Source organism: Capra hircus, chromosome 4, assembly GCF_001704415.2.
Source record: "Capra hircus breed San Clemente chromosome 4, ASM170441v1, whole genome shotgun sequence".
NCBI classification, from domain to species: Eukaryota; Metazoa; Chordata; class Mammalia; order Artiodactyla; family Bovidae; genus Capra; species Capra hircus.
In genome coordinates, this window is record NC_030811.1 from 70,518,766 (window position 1) to 70,533,102 (window position 14,337).

The 14,337-nt window shown below is 41.1% G+C and overlaps 1 protein-coding gene across 1 annotated transcript in view; it reads right to left on the reverse strand.

Moving 5' to 3' along the window:
* The window catches only part of EPDR1 (ependymin related 1), a 35,067-nt gene continuing 22,360 nt past the window's right edge, over window positions 1,631-14,337 (reverse strand). Inside the window, exons 2-3 of the mRNA XM_018047200.1 lie at window positions 4,363-4,571; window positions 1,631-3,266 (exon numbers count right to left, since the gene is read on the reverse strand). Coding sequence (XP_017902689.1) covers window positions 3,070-3,266; window positions 4,363-4,571 — 406 coding nt within the window. The 3' untranslated portion in view covers window positions 1,631-3,069. The remainder of the gene's footprint in view (window positions 3,267-4,362; window positions 4,572-14,337) is intronic.

Here is a 14,337-nt window from a genome sequence, read left to right on the forward strand (position 1 = left end):
GACACTGAGTGCTTATGAGGACTGAAGCAGCAAATATGGGTTAAGAATGACTCTGAGGCTTCTGACCCAGGAAACTGGGACTTTAAAGAGGAAAAACAGGCTTTTGAGAAAAGATAATGAATTTGGTGGATATTAAGAAGAACTTTATTCATTAGAGGAGTGTTTTGACTGCCTTATAGCCATATATAAGCCATATAAGGCTCATGCCTTATAGCCATGAGCACCAAAGAATTGATGCTTTTGAACTATGGTGCTGGAGAAGATTCTTAAGAGTCCCTTGGACTGCAAGGAGATCCAACCAGTCAGTTCTAAAGGAAATCAGTCCTTAATATTCATTGGAAGGACTGATGCTGAAGCTGAAACTCCAATACTTTGGCTACCTGATGCAAAGAACTGACTCATTTGAAAAGACCCTGATGCTGGGAAACATTGAAGGTGGGAGGAGAAGGGGACAACAGAGGATGAGATGGTTGGATGGCATCACTGAGTTGATGGACATGAATTTGGGTAAGCTCCAAGAGTTGGTGATGGACAGGGAAGCCTGGTGTGCTGCAGTCCATGGGGTCGCAAAGAGTCAGACATAACTGAGTGAACTGAACTGAACTGAACTGATAGCCAGATTTATTATAAGATAATACATATTTTGAACTGTGGTGTTGGAAAAGACCCTTGAGAGTCCCTTGGACTGCAAGGAGATCCAACCAGTCCATCCTAAAGGAAATCAGTCCTGAATATTCATTGGAAGGACTGATACTGAAGCTGAAACTCCAATACTTTGGCCACTTGATGCAAAGAACTGACTCATTTAGAAAGACCCTAATTCTGGGAACTGCAGCCATGAAATTAAAAGACGCTTACTCCTTGGAAGAAAAGTTATGATCAACCTAGACAGCATATTCAAAAGCAGAGACATTACTTTGCCGACTAAGGTCCATCTAATCAAGGCTCTGGTTTTTCCAGTAGTCATGTATGGATGTGAGAGTTGGACTGTGAAGAAAGCTGAGCACGAAAGAATTGATGCTTTTGAACTGTGGTGTTGGAGAAGACTCTTGAGAGTCCCTGGGACTGCAAGGAGATCCAACCAGTCCATTCTGAAGGAGATCAGCCCTGGGATTTCTTTGGAAGGAATGATGCTGAAGCTGAAACTCCAGTTCTTTGGCCACCTCATGCGAAGAGTTGACTCATTGGAAAAGACTTTGATGCTGGGAGGGATTGGTGGCAGGAGGAGAAGGGGATGACAGAGGATGAGATGGTTGGATGGCATCACTGACTCGATGGACATGAGTCTGAGTGAACTCCGGGAGTTGGTGATGGACAGGGCGGCCTGGCGTGCTGCGATTCATGGGATCACAAAGAGTCGGACACGACTGAGCGACTGAACTGAACTGAACTGAATTCTGGGAAAGATTGAAGGTGGGAGGAGAAGGGGACGACAAAGGATGAGGTGGTTGGATAGCATCACCAGCTAAATGGACATGAGTTTGAGTAAACTCCGGGAGTTGGTGCTGGACAAGGAAGCCTTCTGTGCTGCAGTCCATGGGGTCGCAAAGAGTCGGACACGACTGAGTGACTGAACTGAACTGAATACATATTTATTACAAAAACAAACATATCAAAGAACACTGAGAAGTGCAATTACATTAGTTTATTGAAACAGTATAGATAAACTGTGAGTAATACAGATTGTTTTCAGCATAACATAGGTGTCACACATTTCTCCTAGCAATAGATGATGGATAGATAGATGGCCAGATAAAACACAATGTTAGAAAGAATCTAGGATGATACATTTTATTACCAGATGTCTCCCTAAAGATCATCAAACCCAATCCCATTTAGCAAATGAGGAAATTAGGACCAGAAAGGTTAGCATTCTCCATTCTACAAACTTTAGGGCACTGACCATGTGCCAGGCACTTAGTGCTGGGCATATAAAAGTAAACAGAACATGGTAACCATACTCATGGCACTTAGTCAGGCTAATGAGTCAGAGTGTCCAGGAAGCAGGAAATTTTGACACAGCCTAGTAAGCATTATCAGAATAACATGTTCAAGCTACGAGGTGCACCCAGTCCAGGCTTGGGAGCAGCTTCTGAAGGCCATGCATGAGCTGACCTGGGAAGGATGAGCAGAAGTCAGACCAACAAAGAGGTTATGAAATGCTGCCCCAGGGATGTAAGAGGAAACAGTCTATCTAGTGAATCAACGGAGCTCCAGTACAAGAGAATTCTCATCCTGGATTTCAGAAACAACAGTCTCCTGAATCCCACCTGTCTCTTTAGGTCTCTTGACAAGTTGATTCAGCACACATATCAATACTCTTGCATAGAAAAAAAGAAGAATACATGGCTCATGCTTACCCAGAAATAGACATTAAGATTTGCCAAACCCTCCTATGTAAAAATATATCTTTAGAGGAATTATTTCTTTTTACTATAGCCTTTTATTTCCTCCCCAAGTATTTACATCCATTGGGTCATGCCATAAAGCTTTTAAGGCCAGAAGGGATTTTCAGAGATCATTGTGTCAGAGACCAAGGGAGCACAGGGTGGGGGAAAAGGAGGAGGTGCTGGGGGGATGGAGCAGTGGAAGCAATCCCTACCCTGGCACAGGCAATAAGGGGGCCAGTGTGTATAGAGAGCTTCAAAATTAATACTAACACTGACCACAGTCAATCTGCTCTTTTTATCACCATGTGCCAGCAATCCAGCAAGTCCCAGTAATGTCAGTAATAACACATTCACCCCTGATGACCCTTCCCTCATCCTGTGTATGCCACCACACGACCTATACACCTGCATACACAGAAAGCACAGGGTCCAGACAGGCTGTGGAAATACCTGAGGTCCCTGTGTTTGCTATTTCTTCATATATTACTGCATATTCTCCATTCCATTCCTTTTTTTAAACCTAGCCCAAGTAGTCAAAAACCATACATACAAAAAAAAACCATATCAAAGAATTATATTTATCTCCAACGAAGACTCTCATTTCTCAAGTCTCAAATCTGGCTAGAGCTGGAGCCACTGGTATCTGATGTCCGATGCTGTCCCTTCAGTGTTTGCAGGCTTACCAGGAGCATTCTTCGCTCATCCTCTCTGGTTGGGCTGTCTGGCACGTGCTTGGTGGGGTGAACACGGATGGGTCTTTAATGCCCAGCTGTATGTCAAAAAACCGTGTGGACAATATCACACTGTAATTTTTGGTGAAGGTTTCTTGGACAGGATAACAATCCTTGACGGTATATATACCAATCCAAGTTTCATCTATAAGAGGAAGGCAAATTGAGTCTTTAATGAAGAAGACAGGCAAAATACAGTATGTTTTAATGTGGCAAAATGTAGCATTTTAACCACTTTTAAGTACAGTTCTGTGGCACTAAATAGTCACATTGTTATGAAACCATCACCATCATCCATCTTCAGAGATTTTCTATCTCCCCCAGCTCAAACTCTGTGCCCACTAAACACTAACTCCCCATTCCCCTCTCCCCCAGCCCCTGGCAACCACCATTCTAGTTTCTGTCTCTATAAGTCTGACTAGTCTACATACCTCATATAAGTGAAATTATACAGTATTTATCCTGTAGTGATGGGTTTATTTCATTTAGCATAAGGTCCTCAAGGTTCATTCATGTTGTAGCATATATCAGAATGTCCTTCCTTTTTAAGTTTCAATAATATTCCACTGTATGTATACACCACCTTTGTCTACTCATTTGTCTGCTGATGGAAACTTGGGTTGTTTCTACCTCTGGCTATTATGAATAGTGCTGCTGTGAATATGGATGTACAAATATCTCTATAAGTCCTTGCTTTCAGTTATTTGAGGTATATGCCAAAAAGTAGAATTACTAGGTCATATGATAATTCTATGTTTAATTTCAGAGGGAGCCACATCATACTGTTTTCCACAGCAATAAAGACCTGTGTTTATGAAACACTCTTGGGGGAGTGTGTGAGCAGCACTGCAGAGAAGAGCTTCACATCTCAGTATAAAAGACACATAATAGCAGTAGATATGGTCACTACAACTTTAGTTAGTGTTTTGGGAGAAGGGAAAGGAGGTGCCCAGTTCTAACATGTGACTTAGACAAACATGTCACAGACCTTGGGGGCATCCCTTAACAGTCAAAGTGGAGAAAGTTACGGGGGGGTCTTAGAAGGCTGAGGGGTTTCAAATGCGATGCTGAGATCCCTGCACTACACAGCTAATAGAGTACACGTGGGCACTTCAATGGAGTTAAACAATCTGATTAAGCTTCTAAATTTCCTTAACAACTACCTTTCTTAATGAGCTTAAACGTTTTTTCCCTTCCTCCCTCTTGAGGTGCAATACTTGAATACTTTGTTGAATCCTTACATGATCTGGCTGACTTTCTGTCTGACCATTCCTGAACGGTGATCTGCTCCTGGGGCCCCCCTATGGAGTATTGGTCCTCAAAGGTGGAGTTCTGAGGAATGTCGAGAGGGTCCCAGGGCTCTGTCAGGGTGATCTTGGAGCACTGCTTGGTGGCTTGTTCGATCTGAAACATCACTCCATCCTTATAGAGCAAAATATATTCAAATAATCTGGAAGATAGATTAAGAGAGAACATTCAGGACTTTATGTTGCAATCACCATATCTTTTATCAGCATAAAGTCAAAGCAATTTGATACAAATTGCTGTTAAAATAGAAAAAAAATTGTTTTGCTTGTGAGGCAATTATTTACTTATTTATAAACACTAGACACCCGAACAACTTGAATATAAAATAAAGCTCAGAGGTCAAAACTGAATATTCCTGAGACAATTACCTATCAATTACCTATTAACTTATTAAGTATCTATTGTATGACAGACCCTCTGCCTGGGAGACAAAAACAAGGAGGTGAGACCTTGGGTTAGCAGCTGGTTTGTGACACTTTGGCCTTAGAGACACAGGAGGATTTGATTCTTGGCCTTAGTTGAGTCCTTGCAGCAATGAGTCAGGGACTACAGGGATATGCTGTAGACAGGATGACAAGAGTTGAGGATGTACCAGGCAACTGTGCCTCACTTTCTCAACTGTCATCATAGGAATGGGCTCTGGTGAGGTGCAGCTGCACTGGGAATGAGCTGAAACAGGCAAGGGCAAAAGCTGAGGGACCCCAATCAAACAGCGTCGCTGGATTGAGTTTGTCTGCATGCTCTCAGCCTCTTCCCTCACGCCCAGTGCACACACTTTGTGCAGAGCAAGCCGGAAGTATTCCCAGGCTGTGCTTGAGCTCACAGACTGCCCGCCATCACCTTGCATGCTGTGTGGTCATCAGCCTTGTTTCTTAAAACTAAGCCATCTTGAGGTTGGATGAAGCTTGCTGCGTTTCCATGCATTCAACTGTCAGTCTAAAACTCAGGGCACTGTTACTGACCCAGTGGAGTGAGGTTGCAACCCTGACTTCAAAAGTGAAATTTGAAACATCTGAAGGCAGAAGAGCCCAGAGAAATACCTTTCCATGAGCAAATAACAATAGTCAACAGTTCATCTGTGGTACATAAGGCTCGCTCCACCCCACAGCCCCCTGGAGGATGCCTGTTTTCCATCTCAAGTCAGGGGTTGAAATTTATTTTCTTCAAAAAAATACTGTAAATGATAACTTTCTGTATGGTCAAATAGTACCATTATTAGTATTATACTTCCATTATCTATGAGCTAGCATAAAAATATGAATATAACTTCATTTTATGTATTTAGAAATATTGACCCTGCTTATTCCAGTAAGTGTTTGACATGGCTTATGAGAGTAAAACCCAAGCACAGACTTTGAGAAGTGGGAGTGATTGGAGGAAGAAAACAAAGTGTTCATTTTATGCGCTATTGCTCAAAACTGGAGCAAATCTCTCATATAGAAGCAGGGTTCACATCAAACTATAAGTCCTTTGAAGAAGTTTGGAATTGGACTGTGGCACATCAGAGTTTAAACATTCATGGAAGGAATACAGAAATATTAGCATCAACTTTAGAGCACAGTCCAGTCATCATAGGGGATTCCTTGTTCATACACAAATCCTGCTCCATGACCCTTTCAGTGAGAGCAGCACCTATACTGTATGCCCCAAGGAGTGGTTGTCTCCATCCTCCTTCTCCTCACCATCAGCTTCATCTTATTGTGCTTCCCCAAGTTTAAGGCGTTTAGGCTAGGCAGTCATTCCTAGCTTTGGCTGATACTCTAGTTGTATGCAACTGAAAGATATGCAGCCAGGTGCAGGAAAAAGGAGCTTCCTTCTTGAAACTCAGCCTGAGAAGCCACATGAGCACCAAAGTGGAAGTCTGGCAGCCATGTTTATGTATGTGAGCTGGCCACCCTCCACAGAGCTTCATAGAGCACAGGGGGACATCTGACCTGGGGAGGGGTGGAGAGGTGGGGGAAACAACCAGATTGTCTCTCATTCAGACGGGTGGAATTGATACCAAATGTCTACTAGTCAGTCACTTCTCATGGCTGGTCGTGTCATAGGGAAACTCAGAAGTCATGGGAGGCTAATTTGCAATTGGTGAACTAAAAGTAACGAAGGAACAGAGAAGCAGCAGCAAGCTGGGATTCCAACAGCTATTCGTTTTCTGAATGTATTTCCTCTCTGAGGCCCAGTGCCTACAGATCCACCTGCAGAATTATGATGTTTCCTTTGTTCTAATAACTTTCCTTTTTCTGCTTGGAACTTTTTGTGTGACTCATAACCAGGACTCATTTCTAATACAGTTGAGGATTCCACTGTTCCATCGAGAGCCCCGGGAACAGCTGCCAGCACAGCTGTTCTGGGAGAGGCACCACACAGACGACGGCAGAGCCAAAGGCATGGATGGACGCCTGTCAGTAACCTGTGGGGCAAGGGAGGAGGGCAGCAGAAAAGCAACTTTGCCATTCACTGTTTGCCCGAGGCTAGATCTGTCCATACACAAAAGTAAAATTTAATTTAAAAATGAGAATTCTAGACTTGAAACAATCACTGCAAAAGGTTAACATTTGTTAATTCTGGGTGGTCTGAACACAGGTGTTTGTTATGATGTTTTCTGTACTTTTCTAAGTTTTCAAAAGATTAAATTTGAAAAAAAAAAGGGCAAAGTCTGATACTGACATTATGTTGACAGTGCCTTAAGTAAAACAGAAAGTATTAATTGAATGGGAAGCAAAATAGAACTGTATAATCATCTTTTCAAAATTCCATATGGATATTAACGTTAACACTGCCCCATTCAAAGTTTTGGAAAAGGAGACGTTCATGGCTTGTATGTTTATATGAACATTTTCACAGTCAAGATGTGGGTTCTCTATCACAACCAGGACAAAGGGGCCTGGAGCCCAATTAAGCCAGAAGGTCACAATGCAGAGATCAGCCAGGGTTGAAATGAATCATCTGTCTGGGATGCTGTGTGGGTAATAACCCGTGGATCTGAAAGAGTAACAGACTTCAACAGAAACTGGATCCTGGGAGGTGAGATCAAAGCCTGGCTCTGAAGAGAAGGAAGTTGTGAGGACAGGAGTCACAAACCACACCCCTGGGTTACAGTCAAGCAAGGTGGGGGGCTAGAATGGGTGTGAAGGACAAGGCAGGCAGGCCAGCCCTGGGTCAAAAACAGCCTGTAAACTCAGCCTCCTCGCTGGCCAGACACCAAGCAAAGCACTGTTCCCAGGAGGGCCCCGACGCCAGGATCTCAGGCTCTCCAGGCCCAGCCAAGGGGTCGGCAGGCCAAGCTTTCCACAGCAACCCGATTGCAGAGGAGTGCCCAGTGCACCATTTTGCCTCCCACCTTGTGGGACAAAGGATTTTTGTGGCTTCTGATAAAATTCTCAGGCTGCATGGACAATTTCTATTGTTTCCTGAAAAATCCATTTTCCTAAAAACTGAAACTCCAATTTACAGAAGAACAACTCTGTGCATGTCAGAAATCTTCTGATTTCTCAATTTTAATTTTAATTATAACATACACATAACACAAAATCTAACACCTTAACCATTTGTAAGTGTACAGTTCAATGGTGTTAAGTACTTTCACATTGTTGAGCAACCAATCTCCATAACTCTTTCATCTTGCAAAACTGGAATGCCATACCCATTAAACAACTTCACTTTTCTTCCTTTCCCAGCTCCTGGCAAGCACCATTCTATTTTCTGTCCTTATGAACTTGACTACTCTGAGTACCTCACACAAGTGGAATCATACCTTTTTGTGACTGGGCTATTTCATTTCGCACAATGTCCTCGAGATTCATGAGTAGCATGAGTAGCATGAGTCAGAATTTCCTTCCTTTATAAGCCTAATATTCCCCTGAATGTATAGATCACATATTTTTTATTAATTCACTCGAGGATGAACACTTGGGTTGTTTCCATCTTTTGGCATTGTAAATAGTGCTGCTATGAACATAAGTATGCAATTACATTAATTTTTAGTGTATGAACCACATTTTACAAAAATAATTATACACATTTTTTTCTAACCTGTATTTTAAGTTCAACAGTTTGTCCTTAGTAGTGGGCTTCCCTGGAGTCTCAGTGGTAAAGAATCTGCCTGCCAATGCAGGAGACATGGGTTCCATCCCTGGGTCGGGAAAATCCCCTGAAGAAGGAAATGGCAACCCACTCCAGTATTCTTGCCAGGGAAATCCCATGGGCAGAGGAGTCTGGTGGGCTATATATAGTCCATGGGGTCACAAAGGTGTTGGACACGACTTAGCAACTAAACAACAACAAAACAACATTCTTCCAAGTATTTCCAAAAAATCCAGATGTCGAATCATTTTCCCTAATTTACTATGAAATATTTTTAAAATGCAGGAATTGAAGAACTAGTACAATGATCACCCTTATATCTGCCATTTTGAATTCAACAATTTTTACATTTCATTGCATTTGCTCTATTTTCCAAATATCCTTACAAATGAGACTCTGTACTTCATGCCCCATCACATCAGAAGACAGGTGATGTCCCATTCCACTCTTAATGCTACCAACTTTGATCACCAAGTCATGTGATTGCTCCGAATGTCTCCATCGTAAAGGCATTTCTTTCTGCCAAGTGCCTGTGTGCTCAGCTGCTGATTTGTGTCTGTCTCTTTGTGACCCCCATGGACTGTAGCCTGCCTGGCTCCTCCGTCTATAGAGGAGAATTCCAGGCAAGAATACTGAAGTGTGTTGCTATTTCCTCCTCCAGGGGATCTTCCCAACCCAGGGATATAACCCATGTCTTTTGTGTCTCCTACATTAGTAGGCAGATTCATTACTACTGAGCATCCTGGGAAGCCCCAACTGCCAAGTAATTGGTGGGTAATACCTTGTGATGCTGAAAATATCTGTCACCCAATCATTTTGGGTAAAACCATTTCCTGAATCAATTAATTCACTGGTGGCTGATACAATGTTACCAGTGGTGTAGCAAACAGCATCTATCCATAGATCTAGTATCACTTTGTACTCTTGGGGTTTTATTTAACATATAACAAATGATTAAACTCACTATTCCATTTGATGCTCAAATTATCCCAATTTTGTCAGTAGGAGCTCCTTCAACCTGATATTTGTGACTTATAACATGACTCCATTAGTCTTTGAGTGACTCATGGCCTTCTGTGACACAAGTGTCCCAGACATCTTAGACTTTTCTTGCACCAAATCTAAAATCAGTCATTTCTCTAAAGATCCCTGAATCTAACTGGGAAATAACTTGGAAACTAACATCAGGGCCCTAGACGTGCTCATTGTCATTGGGATGTCTTTGTTTTGAGAATATTTTAGTGGTTGGAGCCTTGTACATTTTTTTAAAAAATCATGAGTTCATACAGATATTTCCAATCTAGATTTAATGTTATAGATTCTTCTCTATCATTTTTTTATGTTTGTATATATTTTCTCTTGAAATAATCTAAAAACATAGCAAATTTATTTGTTTAATCCTACAATAGCTTTGAAATGCTTTCAAAAGTGTTATCAAAGAACAAAACTGCCCAGTGAAGTTTAAAATTTCATTGTAATTCTTTTCATGCTTAGAATACAACTCAATACTGCAGTAAATATTCACTTGGATTAAGCCTATTCCCTGAGTGGGTACATTTCCAGGTTGATATGTCATTAGGCTCATTTGTTTGTTGTCTGTTCAAGGACTTCAGACTTTTCCTCTTTGATTTAATTTTATTATTTAAATATGTAAAAATTGTCATGTTCCAGAACTCAGAAAAATATAAAAAACCACATTCAGAGAAGTCTCCCATCTCAACCCCTGCCCTATCCCTTGATCTCCTGATAAACAGCACTTTTCATTGGCTTGCCTGTTATTTTCCTTTATTTCCTTTCAAAAATATAAGCAAACACATGTATGTACTCTAACTGCTCTCTCTTCTTTATGAAAAAGGTAGAATACTACATACACTTTTGGCACCTTGCTTTTTCCAGTCTCTATTAATACGCTGAGGTTATCATTATTCTTTTTTATGGTCATATCAATAGTTTACTGTTATTTAGTCAGTCTTCTACTGGTGAGCACTGGCTTGTTTCCATTCTTAGTATATTGCCCCAAACAGCACAGTGAATAATCTTGTGCCATTTTGGAGGTATACGTTTTGAATAAATCACTGATATGAAACTGCAAGGACAACAGTATTTTGTTAAATATTTATCAAATTTCTTTTTACAGAGTTGTACAATTTTACACTTCTATTAGTAATAAATAAGAGCACCTGTTTCCTTTGTAGTCTTGCCAACAGATCATGCTGTCAAACTTGGATGTGTGCCAATGTGATAAGTAAGAAATGTCAGGATTTTTAAAAAAAAACAACACGTTTTCCTTTTGGGGTTAGCATAATGAGCATACACTAGCCTGCATAAAGCTAAAGTGTGGAGCATGATAAAGTTTACAAACTGAAGAACTGGGACCCCCATCCATATCCAGTTGTGGCACCTCTGACGTCTTCTCTGGCCCCTCCCAGTCACTTCCCTTCCACAATGAATAGAACAGTGCTCAGTTGCTCAGTCGTGTCCGACTCTCGGCAACCGCATGGACTGTAGCCCATCAGGCTCCTCTCTCCATGGGATTCTCCAGGCAAGAATACTGGAGTGAGTTGCCATTTCCTCCTGCAGGGGATCTTCCCGACTGAGGGATCGAATCCTTGCCTCTTCCATCTCCCACATTGGTAGGCAGATTCTTTACCACTGAGCTATCAGGGAAGCCCACTACCAAGGACAAATTGTTGAATTTAAAATAGTGTAGTTTTAATTTGTCTTCATTCATTATATTCGGTTGAAATATCTTTTCATACGTTTAAGGACCATATGACTTTCTCAGTTTTCTGTAGCTAGTGACTTAGCCTTTTGTGTCTTAGTTGAAGATATTTTTTCTCTACCATTTGTCTGTTCACATTATTTACATTTTTTCCTACATATTTTTGAAGTCAGATTCCTTTTACTGCTTTCAGATTTTGTCAGATTTAGAAAACCTTTCCCTTCTTCCAGGTTATAAAAGAATTCACCGATGATTTCTCTTATCCCTGTATGGTTTTCTTTTGTTAACATTTAGATCTTTAATTCATTTGGTATTTATTTTTGTGTATGATGTGAGATATGGGTACAATGTTATCTTTTCCCAGTTGTTCTAACTCTATTGATTTAAAAGTCCATCTTTGCCGCAGTGACTTGAGATGCTGCCCTCCTTATACACCAATTCTAGATGTACACTGGTCTACCCCAGAACTCTATTCCACTGGGTTGTCTATCTATTCATGCACCTGTGTCACTCTGCTTTAATTACAGAGACTTACTAGAATGCCATTTCATAATCTCATAGAATTTACTAGACCTCCCATAGTGTCCTCCTTTTCCAGGGCTTTCCTAAATACTTGCTTTTTAAGTTTTGTGATATGAAATTTAGAATTAACTTATTTGGCTCCAGAAAAACCCACCTTTTTGGCATTTGGGAGGACTCAGTTAACTTTCTATACTAATGTAGGAAGATTGGATGTGCTCAATTGTGTCCCACTCTTTGCAACCCCAGGGACTGTAGCCCACCAGGCTCCTCTGTCCATGGAATTTTCCAGGAAGAATACTGGAGTGGGTTGCCATTTCCTACTCCAAGGAAGAATGGATACCTGTATGATATTGTTATTCTATTTCCCTGCAAAAAAAAAAAAAAGTCCTTGTTGTTGTTCGGTTGCTAAGTTGTGTCTGACTCTGCAGCCCCATGGACTGCAGCACACCCAGGCTCCTCTGTCCTCCACAATCTCCCAGTTTGTTCAAATTCATGTCCATTGAGTCATTGATGCTATCTAACCATCTAATCATGTGCCACCCTCTTCTCTTCTTGCCTTCGATCTTTCCCAGCATCAGAGTCTTTTCCAATGAGTCTGCTATTCACATCAGGTGGCCTAAGTATTGGAGCTTCAGCTTCAGTAACAGTCCTTCCAATGAATATGCAGGGTTGATTTCTTTTAAGATTGACTGGTTTGATCTTTTTGCAGTCCTAGAGTCTTCACTAGCACCACAATTCGCAAAATCTTCAGCACTCAGCCTTCTTCACAGTCCAACTCTCACATCCATACATGACTACTGGAAAAACCATAGCTTTAACTATACAGACCTTTGGCATCAAAGTGATGTCTCTGCTTTTTAATATGCTAATAGGTTTGTCACAGTTTTCCTTCCAAGGAGCAAGCGTCTTTTAATTACATGACTACAGTCACTGTCCACAGTGATTTTGGAGGCCAAGAAAATAAAATCTGTCACTGTTTCCACTTTTTTCCCTTCTATTTGCCATGAAGTGATGGGACTGGATGCCATGATCTTAGTTTTTTGAATGTTGAGTTTCAAATCAGATTTTTCGCTCTCCTCTTTCACCCTCATCAGAGACCCTTTAATTCCTCTTCACTTTCTCCCATTAGAGTGGTATCATCTACATATCTGACATTGTTGATATTTCTCCTGGCAATTTTGATTCCAGCTTGTGCTTCATCCAGTCTGGCATTTCACATGATATACTCTGCATAGGAGTTAAACAGGGTGACAGTATACAACCTTGCCATACTCCCTTCCCCAGTGAGTTGTTCCATGTCCGGTTCTAACTGTTACTTCATGACCCACATACAGATTTCTCCGGAGACAGGTAAAGTGCTCTGGTACTTTCATCTCTTTAAGAATGTTTCCAGTTTGTTGTGATCCACATAGTCAAAGACTTTAGTATAGTCAATAAAGCAGAAGTATATGTTTTTCTAGAACTTGTAGCTCAATTGGTAAAGAATCCACCTTCAATGCAGGAGGCCCTGGTTCTCCTGGGCTGGGAACATCTGCTGGAGAAGGGATAGGCTCCCCACTCCAGTATTCTTGGGCTTCCCTTGTGGCTCAGCTGGTAAAGAATCCACCTGCAATGCTGGAGACCTGGGTTCAATCCCTGGGTTGGGAAGATCCACAGGAGAAGGGAAAGGCTAGCCACTCCAGTATTCTGGCCTGGAGAATTCCATGGACTATATAGTCCATGGGGTCACAAAGAGCCAGACACGACTGAGCGATGTTCACTTTCACTTTCTTTCTCCATGATCCAATAAATGTTGGCAATTTGATCTCTGGTTCCTCTGCCTCTTCAAAACTCAGCTTGTACACCTGGAAGTTCTCAGTTCTTGTACTGATGAAACCTAGCTTGAAGGTTTCTGAGCATAACCTTGCTAGCATATGAAATGAGTGCAGTTGTATGGTAGTTTGAACGTGCTTTGGCATTGCCTTTCTTTGAGATTGGAATGAAAATTGACATTTTCCAGTCTTGTGGCCACTGCTGATTTTCCAAATTTGCTGGCATATTGAGTGCAGCACTTTAACAGCATCATCTTTTAGGATTTGAAATAGCTCAGCTGGAATTCCATAACCTCCACTAACTTAGTAATGCTTCCTAAAGCCCACTTGACTTAACACTCCAGGATGTCCAGCTCTAAGTGAGTGACCACACCATCATGGTTATCTGGGTCATTAAGACCTTTCTTTCATAGTTCTATGTATTCTTGCCACCTCCCCTTAATCTCTTCTGCTTCTCTTAAGTCCTTACCATTTCTGTACTTTCATCCTTGCATGTCTTTACATTTTTTCAAATCTCGTTTTGTCATTTTGTATATATCAGCAGTATTTGAAATTTTTCTTTCTCAGATTTTTAAAATTTTCTTTAAATTATTCATAAGTAGTTAGTCTTTTGTTGTTTTTGATGTTGCTGTTTTAAATGAGACCTTCCATTGTTATTTGCTATTCCTAGATTATTGTTTGTATATATCAAGGCTATTGATTTTCAGGCTAATTGTATATACAGTTACCTTACTGAATTATCTTGCTGTTTGAATTAGTTTTATTCTTTA